Genomic DNA, 15351 nt, shown 5'->3' with positions numbered 1-15351 from the left:
TGTTACTTGGTGTAAATTCTCTATCGCCGTGGCTTACTGGTTGGAAAGTTCCCATTGCGCACGGTTCAGCCCTCACAGCTCCTTCCAAAGAGTAGTGTCCCTCCTCAGCTTCATGTTGGACTGGTGTGGCTGAACCTCCACTGCAAAAATACCCCGCAGAACATGGACCAGAAGGGGATGTAGAGTTTGTTCCTAAACAATAATAACTGAGAGAGCAACAAAAAATCCATAAGAACTAGAATTCAAGATTTAAGAAGATAGTTTCAAGGGATAGTTCGCCAAAATTTTTTTAATTCTGTCAATTTAATTGATTAAATTTAATCCGTTCCAAACCTGTGTGACTTTCTGTCTTGTGTGGAGCATAAAAGAAGATATTTTGAGAAATGTTTTAATAAGGTCCAGTGTTGTTCGGTTACCAACGTTCTTCAAAATCTCTTCTTTTGCGTTCCGCAGAAAAAAAGCATTCGGGTTTGGAACGAATTGAGAAAGTAAATAGTGACAGACATGTTTTTTTGGTTGAACTATCCCTTTAAGAAAGAGAATTGAATGTTTATTTATAACGTGCACAGTTTTGCAGTTGTACCCTGGAGGACAGCGGACGCACTGCTCTGCATGTTGGAGACCAGTGCTGTTACTGTAAGTTCCCGAAGGGCACGGCTGTGGGTGAACTGAGCTCGGTGGGCAGAAACTTCCAGCAGGACACACACCCCCTTTTTGGCCATCAGGAGGAATCTGTCAAGGCAAAAAAAGAAAGATTGATTATTAAATGAATCAAAAGCAAATAAAATTAACGTTTTTTTTTGGGGGGGGGGGTTATAATCTTACTGGACTTCTAGATCCCTGTCTACAATAGAATCCTCCTTCACAGTCCCCCGTGGGCTCAGATTTGCCAGGTCCTGTGCAGTATTTCCCACCACTACATGGGGTGCACTGTGATGCTTTACTCAGTGCTGGCCGGGATCCATACATGCCCTCTTCACATGGCTCTGGGACTGAGCTGCCCTCAGTACAGTAGAAACCCTGAATATTAAAGCAAATGCACTTTAGATACATACAGTACAAGCTGAATTTTCAGCATCATCACTCCAGTCTTCAGTGTCACATGATCCTTTAGAAATCAGTCTAATATGCTGATTTGGTGCTCAAGAAACGTTTCTTACATTATAAATGTTCAAAACAGTTGTACTGCTTAATAATTTTGGGGAAACCATGTTTTTTCCCCAGTATTTTTAATTGAATAAAAATGTCATCTTTTTAATAAAAAGAACAGCATTTAATAATTTATTGTACATGATAAATGTTACTGTCACTTTTGGTCAATTTATTCATTATTTATTCATTTCAGAAGAAAAATATATATTAGACAGTAAAGTAAAAATGTTATAGCATGCCAACTTTTACATTTACCTGTGGACAGACTGTAGGAGAGTGTGTGGCCAGAGTAGGACAGTAGTGACCAGGAGGACATTCCACACAAGCTTCTCCTCCATGGCCATACAAGTCATTCCTGAAGAAGCCCGACTGACATGGAAACGAGTTTGGATGTCCGGTACCAAGAGGACAGAAGTATCCATCAGGACAGTTTCCTGTCTGATAGGAATAATATACATGTTAAAGGGATAGTTCCCACAAATCCAACTCTTTTTCCATACAATGAAAGAGGATGGGAAACCTGCACAGCCATGGTCACAATCAGTTGCATTTTATGCAAAAAAAAAAAAAAAAAAAGAGCAGCTTGGACATTCTTCTAGATAACTCCTTTTATATTCCACATAAGAAGAAGGTCAAATGGGTTTGGAACAGTGTTGGGGAAAGTTACTTTTAAAGGGGACATATCATGAAAATTTTACTTTTTCAGTTTTTAAGTACTATAATTGGGTCCTCGGTGCATCTAGCCACCCAGAAAAAAGTGACAATCCAGTAACTTTGTATTGGTAAGCCTTTCTCTGCAGGCATGTCAAAAAATAAGATTTTTGGATGAGTGAGATTATTCGCGTATGTTTTGTTATTGTATTTGTTATCTGGGCGCAGCAGCTCATTTGCATTTAAAGGGACACACACAAACGGCACGTTTTTGCTCACAGCTAAAAAGGAGCAAATTTGACAAGCTATAATAAATTATTTGCGGGGTATTTTGAGCTGAAATTTCACAGACACATTCTGGGGACACCATATATTTATATTACATTGTGTGAAAAGGGGCATAATGTGTCACCTTTAAATGTAATGCATAACTATATTGCATTACTCCCTAAAAAGTAACTAATTGCGGTAGTAACTTTTCATTTAAAGTAATCCGTTATGTTACTTTTTTTGTGTTACTTTTTTCTCACCTGGGCTGGATTTGCTTGTTTGTTTTATAATAACAAAACAAAAAAGTTATATTTTTGGCAAATATACAGGACCTTTCACATCAAAAGTGAAATGAATAAACCTCAGGCTGAAGGAAATGGAAATTCAGCTGTGCTGCTATTCTGGATTGCAGAAGAATAAGACACAGATGAAAGTTCGACACTTTTACTTCAGCAATAACATAAAAACAAAATAAAACAAAAACAAATGTAATGTTTAACTAAAGTAATTTTTGCTTATTAGTATGGGTGAATTGGATCATGGAAAGTCAGCAGCAAAGACATTGGTTAATAAAGTGAGATTAAATACATACAGTAATGCCCAGTTTCAAAGAAAAGGCTTAAGCCTAGTCCCAGACTAAAATTCATGTTTGTGTTGTCTTTAATGAAAGAAACTTACACAGAACCATAGTTTTGTCTCAAGATGCACACTAGTAATGTTTTTTTTTTCTAAGCAAAAGCTTAAAATGTCTTAATTTGTCTTAATTTAACTAAGGCCTAATCCTGGGTTAATCTTAGCCTTGTCTGTGAAACCAGACCATCATTCAATTATTCCTTTAATAGACTAAATAATCAACAAACAGGTTTCAACGGTTTATACAAAAACTACAAGGGAGCCATACAGGTTCAATAATGGGATCTTCCTGGGAATTCTCTGTGTAGCAGTATTTTCCCTCCGGACACTTTGTGCAGTCTGAAGGGTCACGTAGACCTGGCTGTCGACTGTAGGTCCCTTTGGGGCACGGAACAGGATTAGGATCCTGATTAGGACGTAAATAATAGAAAAGAAAATAATTGCTTTGTTTCGTGCCATTTATCATCTGACATGATGATCGACGATGGTTTCTGACCCTTGAAATGATACTTACAACACTTCCACCGGGACAGTAAAAGCCGATTGGGCAGAATACCGCTGAGCGCTGGGGTTCTCGATCCATGCCTTGTGAGCAGAGGAAACCCGGAGGGCAGACCATTACTCTGAGCATGGCTTCCTCACTGGTGGTCTCATCACTGCAGTAGTGACCCGGCAAACAAGGCAGACACTCCTCTGATCCCTCATCCTAAGGAAAAAGAGCAAGACAGAGAACCAGAAGAGAGGGAGATGGATAGATGAAATGATGTATTTATTTGTTACAGTAAGACAACATGCATTAGATTACAATGAGCTGTCCGGCTTACAGAATAACTTCCTGTTCCACAAACTTTTGGACTGACTGTGGCCGGATGAGGACAGAAGTAACCGGCAGGACACACAGAACAATCTTCTGCTCTCCGTCCCCCTTTTATCTGACGAAATGTTGCCCTGGACACACAGGAAAATCAAATCCACTGAAGTCTTACCCAGCTTTATTTCAGCCAAATGGGACTGTTACTCACGGTGGACAGGAAGTGGGTTTGGATGTACCCTCCTTACAGTAATAGCCTTCTGGACAGACCAGACAGTCCTCTTTTCCACCATTGCCTATCTTTGTGCTGTAGGTGCCTGGAGGGCATGGGTGCTGTGAACCATATAATGTACCTGTAGAAATACACACATACAGTATGGGTGAATTCCAAACGCCGTTGTTGCACCCTTAAAGCGAAAGCCATTTGTAGGGGCGTCCCAAACATTTTTTAACAACTAAATCCCTTCATAAAGGGCCCTTCCACAAGTGTACAATTCATTTAAAATCTAGAGATAGTGGGAGTTGGAGTTACAGAATTACAGAACAGAATTATTCAAGTAGATATTTTTGTGATACTTTACACACATTTTCAGCATGCATTTCATATTGTTTTCATATTTTTATTGTTTCATAGGTAAGAAATGTTTTTAGTACATACATATAAAGCAAATTTTGAAAAACTTCATTCTAAATGTACATGTACTTTTATATATATGCATACGTAATAACAATAATAATAATAATATTATTTTAAATATTTTGGTTAAAGTTCAGCTAAATGCTTTATTGTCTTTCTAACTTTGCATGTCCCTCTTACATCTAAAATTTTAATGAAATGCATATCATGAAAAAAAAAAAAAAAAAGACGAAACAAAAAAATCCAGTCTGCTCAGAAAGCTTTTGGATAAGTGATTGATTATTTTAATGGCTGACTATTTTAATGATTTCAAAGGTAATGATTCTTTTAATGGCTTTGGAATTAATCAAATACATTTATAGGACACTGTTCAGATAGGCCAAACTTAAAATGAATGTTTTTCCTCAAAGTGGAAGAACATTCAGATATTTCACAAAGCTTTAATACCTTCAGGGCAGTAGTGCCCAGAGTTGCATCTTCCAGATGGACCGCCCACTCCAGCTAAACAGTACCAGCCTTTTGGGCATGGCCGACACTCACGCTCCGACTCCAGTCCACTTTGATCATTCCAGGTACCAGCGGGACACTTGTGCTGAGTGGGGAACATAGTGCCCGCAGGACAGTAATGCCCAGGAAAGCAAAATAGTGGAGGCCTCTGGACACCACCCGTGCCTGTAAAGGCGAAAGTTGTTAAATAGTTAAAAATTAAAGGTAAATAAAACTTGGAAATGTATAAAGTATGTGACATCCTCCTCTGAATGCACCTCTAAGACAGGCATAACGTGCAGGACACCGCTGGCACTGGGAGAGGTCAGTGAGGTCTGTGCGGTTACTAAGGGTACCGGGAGGGCAAGCACTGGATGGGTCGTTTGGTCGAGTAGAACCTGGTGGACACACAAACCTGAAAAAACACACACACAGAGATGTTTTGGCCAGGAAAAAATAATAATAATTCAAATCCTGCTGAACAGCTTTCAACAAGCATTATCAGCCAAAGCTCCCAGCCTGACCAGACCTTTAAATCAAGTACATGCCCAGACTGGCCTGACAAGTCTGAGAAACTTTTTTATTCTCGAGTACGAAAGACACTAACCCTGGCATACAATCCACATCAGGAAACTTCAGTGCAACTTGTGTGCATGATTTGCCCGGGTAGCAAGGCCTGCAGTCTGCCAGAGCATCCTGCCCCTCCAGAGGGTTAAAGGTGCCTGGCTGACAAGGCATAGGATCACTTGTTCCTTCTGGACAATAGAAGCCCGGTGGACACTTTAAACAGTCCTTTACACCTATGATGAAAATAGAGACAAATATCAACCCAACAGCAGATTTAACTGTATGTGCTTTAATAAGATTGACGATTTTGAGAAAGAAATCTTACTCAGTGCCCCCTGATGAGGGGTGAAGGTCCCTTGTGGGCATAAGACCTCACTGAGTGTACCTGCTGGGCAGTACCTCCCACGGGCACAAAGCAAACCTGGACCTGCAGAACCTAAAATCAAAGATGGTTTAAAGTATTCTGTCCTTTAGTCAATGTCTTATAGCTTTTGAGGATAGTGTAGAAAGTTCAGTCTCAACTTTTATTTAAAACAAAAAACATACATGTGTATACACACACATACACACTATATATATATATTATAATGACTAGAGATCAGTTACTGAATACAAAGAGCACTTAAATACAATCCCTTTTAGATTAATCTAAGTTTAGCACAACAATAAACTAAATCGATATGGTGATGTGTTTTAGCATATAATGAAAAACATCACAAACAAATGTTCCATCTTCTCTGCACTCCTGACCCACATCACACACTCTCAAGCACTTATCAGTCAGGAAACAGCTGAGGGCAGGAAACGGTTCAACAACAGTCGTTCTTGAGGGTTTAGTAAAATAAAAGTTGCTAAAAGCACTCATAAAATTGAAGTAATTAGACTGTTTCTACAAAAATAGTATTTCTATGGAAACACAGATCACAGATAATATAATGACAACAAAAAGCAAAAAAAAACGTGTAGTATGCTTGTGTATAAATGTGTTTGTATAATAAATGCGTGTGTATAATAAATGCATGCATGTGTATAAACGTTATCATCTATTAGTGTGTTATGGGTTCATGCCCTAACCTGTGGGACAGTAGCGACCCTCTGCACACCTCTTGCAAGCTGCCCTACTTGTCTGACCCAGTTGTCCTCCTGCGGTTCCAGCAGGGCAAGGTGACCCGTGCGGCACACCCGTGCCCTCCTCACAGTAATACCCTTGTGGGCACAGAAACTGAGAGCTCGGCCTCCGAGAGGTGCCCTCCAAACAATAAAATCCTGGGAAGAACAAAACATTTCCAGCTATTATCAAGCATATTTCAATTATTCATTATACAACATCTAGTTCTGGTCCTCGAATTTGTTTGGCTGGGACGTTTGTCTCTTTGTATCACTCCACTTTTCTGTTTGCGTGTTCCAGACAGAATGTCAGTCTGTGTGTTAGTGGTGGGGATTTTACAGCGACTCTTTCTGCAAGTTACATCATTGCACCTAGGGGTGCACCGAAATTTCGGTCGCCGAAAATTTCGGCCGAAAATGGCATTATCGGTTTCGGGCCGAAATAAAAAAGCCAGCCGAAAATGTCAACCGAAAATGAATGTCAACCGCGCCCCTCCCATCCGCGCGCAAGCGCTTGGGTTTCACTCACGGTGGAGCTGTTATCACTCGTCACCCACCCCTCCCCTCCGTGCTCAAGCAGGTGTCACTCACGGTCGAGCTGTTTGCACGTGTCTGCAAAGATTGAGCATGTCAGCGGTATGGAAGTATTTTAAAGTTTCAGATGAGGACATCTGAGCGCCGCCGCTCCCACCACGCGCATGAGCTGAGAGGGCACCAAAAAATTGCGTAATGAAAAATCAATAATTATAATGCCGATTTTATTTCAGTATAGAAATACAGACATCCCAAGTCTCCCGGAAGTTCCGGGAGTCTCCCGCATATTGATAGCGGCTCATTGATGCCCGCGAATTAGTTAAAACCTCCAGAATCTAGAGCGAGCGCGCAGACTGTGGCAGAGAGGGAGAGAGAGCAAGAGACCGCGCGCGTGTGGCTCATGAAGCGTATGTAATATGAAATATATATAATATATAAAATATTCTAGGTTTTGTTATGTAACTGTTAGTGGTAATAAAAGTTTGATGATTATTCTATTGTTTTGTGATTTCTCATTTCAGATCCATTCAAAATTAAGCAATATAAATAAATATATATTAAAGTTTTTAAAAGAAGCCATTTTCGGTATCGGTTTCGGTTTTCGGCCAAGTGCATCCTAAATTTTCGCTATCGGTTTCGGCCCAGAATTTTCATTTCGGTGCACCCCTAATTGCACCAGTAGGTGGCGACAAGTCTTTATGAGTGAGTCACTGAATTCAACCAACCAATTCTTAAAGCTACACTGTGTAGGATTTACTCCCATCTAGCGGTGAAATTGTATATGACTACCAATTAAATATTACTTTCTAGCCCCTCCCATTCCGAGGGAGTTTTAACTCCTACGGTGGTCGTATTATTTAAAATCTGCCGGCAGTCGCGAGTAATCTTCCCCTCGCATTCGTCACAGTGCCACTGAGTGTAAAAATGTATGGAAATGTATTTTCAAGATGGAGGCGCAACAGGGCTGCCACCATTCGAGCAACTCGCTCATATGTATTCGGAATGTTAGATTCAGCTTACGAGAATACTTGATTAGTTGGTGGAAGTAATTACACACGAATAAGCACATATCATTTTGAAAGAACAAAGTGTTTTTTGCTAAGAATCAACTTAAAAATGTACACAGTGTAGCTTTAAAAACACTCAGAATCACTTAATTCATCAACGAAACAGCACAGGGAGGTTCATTGAGCTTTGACTTTGTTTGGAACTACTTTAGCTGGAGGAGCAAAAACAGAATAAATCATGTTCATATTAGTGAAATCTCGCTGGGGGAAAAAGTCCATTGTGTATTGTCAGTCGTGTGGTGAGGTATGAAGCATTGCTCACATAGAAGCCACATCAACGCAGCGATTTCACGTGAAAAACCTATTGCAAAAAAAACATGCGAAATTCTCGATCGCACAGAATCTGATTAGAATCACTGGATTGCACTCGTGAGTTTTCGTCGCAGAAGGTTAAATGTGAGCTCACCTTAAAGGTACATTCATGCAATGTTATATTGCTTAATTGTCACATTAGCAAATAGACCCACAGGTAAAATGAAAACTGTGATCACTAAAAATGAGTAAAGCTGTAGGACAATATTAGCACCTGCAGGACAGATTGCACAGTCCCTCTCTCTCTGTAGCCCCTCCTTTGGTCCATAAGTTCCTGCCGGACATTGTATCGCAATATTTGCAACACAGTAATGTCCTGCAAAAAAAAAAAAAAAAATTAACACTCAAAATTGTGGTATTGAATGTGAAAAGCATGCAGCCCAAGCTGAAATACTGCCTCACCTGCAGGACACACAACACAGTCTGATCTTTCTCCGTCTCTGTGTGTCCCAGGAGGACAGGAGATAAGCTGTCTTGACCTCTGACCAAGATGAGACTGTCCCCTTGACCAGACCGGAGTCACTGTACTCCTGTAGGCTGAGGAACCATTGCATTTTTTACACTCAGTCTGGCCCGGCATGTATGAATAATGGCCCACGGGACAAGGAAGAGGTGCGGACATCTTTTTGTACGGACAGTGGCTTCCTTAAAGAGAAAATTGAATTTACTTTAAAGGGATGTACAAGGAATTATGTGTCTGTAAGTGTGTGTGACTGTTGTGACATTGATGTGCGTGTTTATTTTGGCTTTTGCAGGAGCAAGTAAGACATCAATTGCATGTGAATTAAACATGGGAGTCCATGTTTACCTGCGGGACACAGGTGACATTGAGCACTGCACAGAGTGGAGTAGTAGCCTTCAGCACAGTCAACACACTCCGTCTGGTTGAAGTTTGGCTCTTCTCCAGGGCCACACTAACATGGTAAAACAAACAAAGAAAAACGGTTTACGGTACAAAGATGAAATGTAAGATTACAAATATGGTAATTCACATCTGTTTGTACCCACCTTCATTTGAAATCCCTCAATGCAAACAAAGCCAAAGGGGCACGGCAGGCACTGGGTAAGCCCCTCTGGAGAATACTGTCCTGAGAGACATGCTGTAAGGTTGCCTGATGCACTGTCACAGGAGAAACCAGCAGGACAAAGCTTGCATTCCACACGGTCTTCTGCGCTCACCAAACCGGGGACACAGGGCTTTAAAAGACACCAACAATTACACACACGTTGGGTTTTCATGTTTTATGGGGACATTCCATAGACATAATGATTTTTATACTGTAAAAACTGTATAATCTAACCCCAACCCATCACAGAAAACTTTTTTAGATTTTCAAAAAACATCACTTAGTAGGAGTTGTTTTCCTCATGGGGACGAAACAATTTCCAAGGACAAGGATTTTAAATATCGCCATCTTTGTAGGGACATTTTGCCCCCATAAGGTAGAGTATATACAGTGCATAATTTAAAATATGTATATATATAAAATTATAGGATACCTGGCAATCCTGGATACTGCCTTTCCCAGTATAAGGGTTAAACATGCCAGTGGGGCATTTTCTGGGTGCAGACACATTGCCAGGACAGCTGAAATGGCAGGAAAAGAAAAAAAAAGAAAAAATTTAAGGTTTAATGCAATTACACAAATTCTTATAATAACGAAAATTACACTTACAACTGCCCTGCGGGACACTCAAGGCAGATCCCTGATGAAAAATAGGTTCCCTCCGGGCATGATGTTTGTGTCTGATTACAACAGATTAAACAATCTGAACTCTCAGGTAACATGTCAGCTCCTGCATCATCAAGATATAAAAAAAATTATTACTAACTGCATCAGTTATCAATATATCCACACTCCTAACGCTTATCAATGCTTAATCGTTTTACACAGTCTGTACTGTATGTAATGAATTTCATCTCATGCTGATGATGCCTACCTGATACAAATACATTCCATCTCTGTCTGAAGCCACTCCATGTCAAGCAGAAGAAAAATAAAATAAAATATCGGTTCATGCCGATCATTTTTAAGCTCCCCGTTACATCGCAGCGGACTTCTGTCCTCAGTCGCTCTATAGCCCCTTTAAGTCTATCAGTGAATAGGGACACCTCAATAATTGAAAGTGAAATTCAAGCCATGTAACTCAATTCCAGTCAGAAGCCAATGATGCACTCACTGGGCAGAACTGTGAACTTTACTGTCTAGAATATCAGTCTGTTTTTCAAACCATGCACTGTACAGGATCTTATTTACCTTCCGATTTCTTAATGTTAGGATAATAAATATTTTATGCCTACATGCACTTACATCTGAATAAACATTCTCTCCAAAATGAATTTAAAAAGAAAGGATAAAAAGAAATGATAATTTGCAAAAAATTTACACAATGGTACTGACAATTGAAAGTGAAAGTAACAATTAAAAAAAACTCTAAAATAGACTTGTTTTTGGAAATATAATAGAATTTTGATTCAGTTTTTACTTTTGATTTTGAAATTAAATTTGACCTGAGCATTTCTTCATAATATTCACCCAACCACTGTTACAGTGCACATTTGAAAACTTAAAAACTTAAAAATAACACCAGGAACATATACATGTAAAATAGCATCCAGTGCAGTAAATGTTAAAATAGATTGTACTGTAGGTCTTTGTGGTAATGCGACGGCAGGATGTTTCCAGTTCCTTTACGTTGAAATGGAGCTTCAAACCTTTGCAGCTGCAAACTGTGTTAACCTCCAGTTTCCACTGCAAAGCATGAATGTGATCCAGTTTACAGCAGCAATCGGGTGATAAATTAATCAAACTGCCGAGAAAGTCACTTTGATTCATTAACATGGATGTTATCAAGAGTCAGGCTGTGAACTTCTTTAAATATCACTCACGCTATTTCCATTTAAATTGTTTAGATCCATGTAAAATGTTAATTAGGTAAAAACAACATCTAAGAATAACATCATCATGAATCAAAACCATTGAACCGCTCCATTTGATTGACATCCAAATTTCTTAAGACCTACCATATATTAATTTATTTACAATATATATTACCTAAATAATGTACATATTTGTTTGTTAAATGATCAAACAAAACCACAGTGCCATGTAAATCAAGCTGCAAAAGACCAAAGACATTTTGCCATGCATCATGATGTTCCAACAGCTCAGTCAACCACATTTTCGGAGGCGGTAAATTAAGCCCACCCGATGGGGAGGAGCTTCCCTTTGTTATTCACATATGCTATATACGAATGATCATTTACGCATGCAGATGCAAGCACATGCAAGATATGAACAAGTATCTTGAATGAATGCCAAAACATGTTTCTGATTCCTGTGATGCTGCTTTTACAATTAGGATTCCAAGGTAATGTCACTGGAAATGCTATATATAATTTTTATGATAATGAATAAATTATCTATCTACTGTGGTAAATCAGATATTTCCTTAAATTCTTATATATTCACTTTAATGCTAATGTGAGTGTCATTTCTAGTTGCTGTTAACTTTATGGCTCTTCACAGATCCTGTAAGAAGTACGAGTTCTGAAATCCAGCGTGAAATTAAGAACGCAAGACTCCAAGAACCGTTTACTTTAAATTGTACCTACAACTGTTCCAGTGGATTCGCTCGTGGCTACTGGAAATGGGAAGAAACTCCAGCATGTAGCGAGTGCCACTGGGATCATACAAAATTTACATTGGGAGACATGTGCTCTGTGAGCATATACACGGCGCATCTAATTATGGAGCAAACGCATTATAACTATTCTTGCTTTTCTGAAGAGAGTGACAAACCGGGCATTCCTCGGAAAACAGAGCTTCTGGTTACGCTGCAAGTTCATGGTAAGATGCGTTTGAGTTTATCGTTTATGATGAATAGCATGACTGAATTCATCCCAGGCCTTTTCTCACTGTATGTGCAATAATGCTTCATATAGATGAATCCAAAGAACAAGTAACACCTTCTAAAGGACTAGCTGGTGAGTCTGTAAGGATAGTTCTACTTACTGTGCTATTTTTAAGACTATTGGTTTGTATTATTTGTGTGTCCTTGTGTCTTACTGGTCTAGATCTAGGTCCATCTTTGAGAGTAAAGTCGCATAGGGACCAGGCGGAGTCAGAAGAGGTACTTACATCCTTTTCCACTATCGAAGTGATGGCAGGAACCTCACTCATTCTTCAATGTGTTGACATTCACATCAAACACTGTGAGGTCCAGTGGGTCAGAGAAAACAGTACCGTCCCTTTGACCCCAAAAACTGATGGTGTAATACAGTGGAGTGAAATCAAAGGAGAGGATAGTGGACGATACAGGTGCCAAACTAAAGGGACTTGCACACACCAGGCTTTCACTGTGGATATAGAGGTTAACACAATAGGTGAGTGTTTTGCACTTCCAAAACACATTTTCAGATTCACATAAAATACAGTCCATCAAGTCAGCATTTTGCCATATAGATGGATTCACCTGGGCCAAGGTCTTCGCTGCTTTTGCAGTGTCTGCAGTGGTTATCCTGACGGCCCATCTGGTGTATCTGTGCTACAGAAGAGGGTGTAAGATAATGGATTCCACTAACATAGTCCATGAAAGGTAATGCACAATTGCATATGTAAAATTAATCTTTACAAAGAAGCAAAACATATCAAATCTGGTTCACCAGCAGTGTCTGGTCTCTTGCAGGGATCCATCCAGAAATACTGTGGTGATGAGGCCAATTGCTCAAGGTCTCTCTCAATTTATAAACGTTAATATAAGAATAAAATATACATATATAATGTACACACATACATACACAACACACTACCATTCAAAAGTTTTATATAAGCTTTATAAATTAATACTTTTTTAATAAATGAAAACAGTTGTTTTAAATTGTAATAATATTTCACAATTTCACTGTTTCACTTTATTTTTGATTGAATAAATGCAGCCTTGGTGAGCAGAAGTGACTTCTTTCATAAACATTACAAAATCTTACCAACCCCAAACTTACACTCATCTGGAGAAAGTTTGAATGGCAGTATGATTCAAGAGTTAACTTCTTTTTATTTTTTTATTCCCAGACAGCCAGAGTGATCATGAAGTCCCTTACGCTGATATTGTGATATCTGTGAGGGGATCCAGCAATCCGGATCTATCTGACACCTTTACTCAGACTTCAAAAAACCAAAGACCGGTGACAAAAATATATTATAAATAAATACAATTATGTATAATCGCATGGTGCATGGGACCTTATGAGCGACAGTGTAAATGTGTTTTGCAGAGATGGAGAGATGATGCCAGAGCAGGACTACTGCATGCTTCAGCTGACAGACTACACATCCACTCTAAAGAGGTCACTAGAAAATTAAGCACAACGTCTGAATATGCTGTAATTACCTACTCCTCTGAGGCTCTTAGTTAGTTACTTCAAAAAACTGTATCTCTAATAAAAAAAGGCAAAATGTGAAAATATTGAATTAACAATTGTTGTTAACTAATTAAAAACCATTAAACTTTGAATGTTTGTGTAAACTTATTTGTGTGTCGTGCTTTTATATTCTTGAAGGAAATTATTATTGTATTACATTTGTTTTGCAAATCATCTTTTTTTTTTTTTTTTTTTTGCTTTGTTATAAAAAATTATACTGATGATGTGCACAGATCAAGTCATGTTTAATAAATACTAAAATATATAATTTTATAATTTTGATTTGATGGTGACTTCAAAAGGAATGGTTAAAGTAATTTATAGTTTAAATTGCAATTACACAAATGTGTTTTTTTCTCTAATAGTACAAAAAAAAGTTAAAACCCGTCTTAAATCAAAATCCTTTTTGTGAATTCCAGTGGGAACGTGCCCCAAACATACATACATAGAGACAGGAAGAAGTACTTTAAACCAGTATTGATTATTGAGTGTATTAAACCAGTATTATTATTGCAGAGATGGGGTTTGGGGCTGGGTCTGTGGGTTTCTGGGGGATGAGCCTGAGGGAAGAACAGGAGACAAGGGAAGGAGAATGCAGAAGACAAAAGGTAGGTAAAATAAAAAAGTGAACCCCCAGAAAAAGTCCCACGGACCCAGCCCCAAACCCCATCTCTGCAATAATAATTAATAAAGGCCGGTTTAAAGTAGCTACTTCTTCCTGCCTCTATTATGCTCATGGTTAGCCAAAATGGGTTTCATTCAGACTTTAAGTATTTATTTACTGTTATATGTCAACAAGATTTAACAAGACATTTTTACCATTTTAATCTGTTGTGTATTTATGCAAATTAGCAATTAGATTATGCTCCGTTTGCCATTGTTAACATTTTTTTTTTTTTTTTTTTTGTCTTGATGCATGTAAACTCAGTAATTTTCATGGTGATATATCTAAAGGTTAAAATGTTCACCCTATTCACGTGAGAAAAATAATGAATCGTTTGAATAGGCTATATTTGAGTGTTTTTCGACACTTTCCCCTAATGGGATTCTTCGGTGCTTTTTATTCCTTACTCGGGATATATTGAGGATATTTGAGTTTGCAATTTGTTCAACCTTTTTTCATAAAATGATTGGACTATACGGATTCAGCGGGGTTAGGACAATGAAAGGTGTTTGTTAGCCTATATGGTCAAAAACATTGTCATATTAACTTTACTGTTAACGTCTATTGTTTTGATACTGTTGGAAAATGTCTTTACCTGCAGACAGTTCGTTGCTGCAAACGCAGTCAGGTGTTGAATTTCATGAACTTCATCGATGAACGACAGAATGCATTTGTTTTGGTTTTAATTGATTGTAGGGAAATATCAACTTCAACCTTTGTTTTTGTTCTTTGTAAGAAACCGCTTCCAACGGTGTTGGGAACTATTTGAATGATTCAGACTGAATTGTGAATCGATTTAGAAGAACATTTAATTGACTCGCGATTCACGAATCGAGCATGCAAGAGCAGACAGACATAAGTTAGCTGAAATATTGTGAGGAATATTATACTATTGTAATCCTGAGGAATTGACCTGATCAAAATCACCTACCCATAGCTAAATGAAGGCTACCGAATACCCAGCAATTCGATTCTTAAATTATACTGAAAGCTTTTTAATGTTTTGTTTATTGGCAATATACATATTTATTTGGTTTT

General features: G+C 38.5%; 3 protein-coding genes across 6 annotated transcripts in view; 1 reads left to right on the top strand and 2 right to left on the bottom strand.

The window, feature by feature from the left end:
• LOC306997520 (uncharacterized protein) overlaps window positions 1-1684 on the bottom strand; it is a gene marked incomplete at its 5' end in the record, with an annotated part of 39072 nt that extends 37388 nt beyond the window's left edge. Inside the window, 5 exons of the mRNA XM_079610823.1 lie at window positions 77-140; window positions 584-732; window positions 826-1020; window positions 1408-1590; window positions 1673-1684. Of these exons, the coding sequence (XP_079466949.1) occupies window positions 77-140; window positions 584-732; window positions 826-1020; window positions 1408-1590; window positions 1673-1684 (603 nt within the window). The remainder of the gene's footprint in view (window positions 1-76; window positions 141-583; window positions 733-825; window positions 1021-1407; window positions 1591-1672) is intronic.
• Window positions 1685-2678: 994 nt separating this feature from the next.
• On the bottom strand, window positions 2679-10018 carry LOC306997519 (uncharacterized protein). Its single transcript, XM_079610822.1, has 15 exons — window positions 9904-10018; window positions 9728-9815; window positions 9236-9424; window positions 9036-9141; window positions 8630-8872; window positions 8442-8543; window positions 6282-6473; window positions 5533-5643; window positions 5248-5440; window positions 4919-5055; window positions 4602-4826; window positions 3729-3870; window positions 3531-3654; window positions 3221-3412; window positions 2679-3112 (listed from the first exon to the last, which is right to left on the bottom strand). The coding sequence occupies exons 1-15, from the start codon at window positions 10014-10016 to the stop codon at window positions 2939-2941; spliced, it is 2331 nt and encodes a 776-aa protein (XP_079466948.1). The 5' UTR covers window positions 10017-10018; the 3' UTR covers window positions 2679-2938.
• Window positions 10019-11470: 1452 nt separating this feature from the next.
• LOC306997668 (uncharacterized protein) lies at window positions 11471-13753 on the top strand. 4 transcript variants are annotated; one of them, XM_079611034.1, is made up of 8 exons: window positions 11471-11599; window positions 11758-12078; window positions 12174-12215; window positions 12306-12614; window positions 12694-12826; window positions 12917-12960; window positions 13300-13412; window positions 13503-13753. In XM_079611034.1, the coding sequence occupies exons 1-8, from the start codon at window positions 11554-11556 to the stop codon at window positions 13641-13643; spliced, it is 1149 nt and encodes a 382-aa protein (XP_079467160.1). In that variant the 5' UTR covers window positions 11471-11553; the 3' UTR covers window positions 13644-13753. The 4 variants fall into 4 exon arrangements, with proteins under 4 accessions (XP_079467160.1, XP_079467159.1, XP_079467161.1 ...); XM_079611033.1 differs by having other exon boundaries at window positions 11481-11599; window positions 12174-12217; window positions 12302-12614; XM_079611035.1 differs by lacking the exon at window positions 12174-12215 and having other exon boundaries at window positions 11481-11599.
• Window positions 13754-15351: the final 1598 nt, after the last annotated feature.

Source organism: Phoxinus phoxinus, assembly GCF_949152265.1.
Source record: "Phoxinus phoxinus genome assembly, chromosome: 4".
NCBI classification, from domain to species: domain Eukaryota; kingdom Metazoa; phylum Chordata; class Actinopteri; order Cypriniformes; family Leuciscidae; genus Phoxinus; species Phoxinus phoxinus.
Note: the sequence above shows the minus strand (reverse complement) of the source record. Positions and strands in the feature narration are given on the sequence as shown.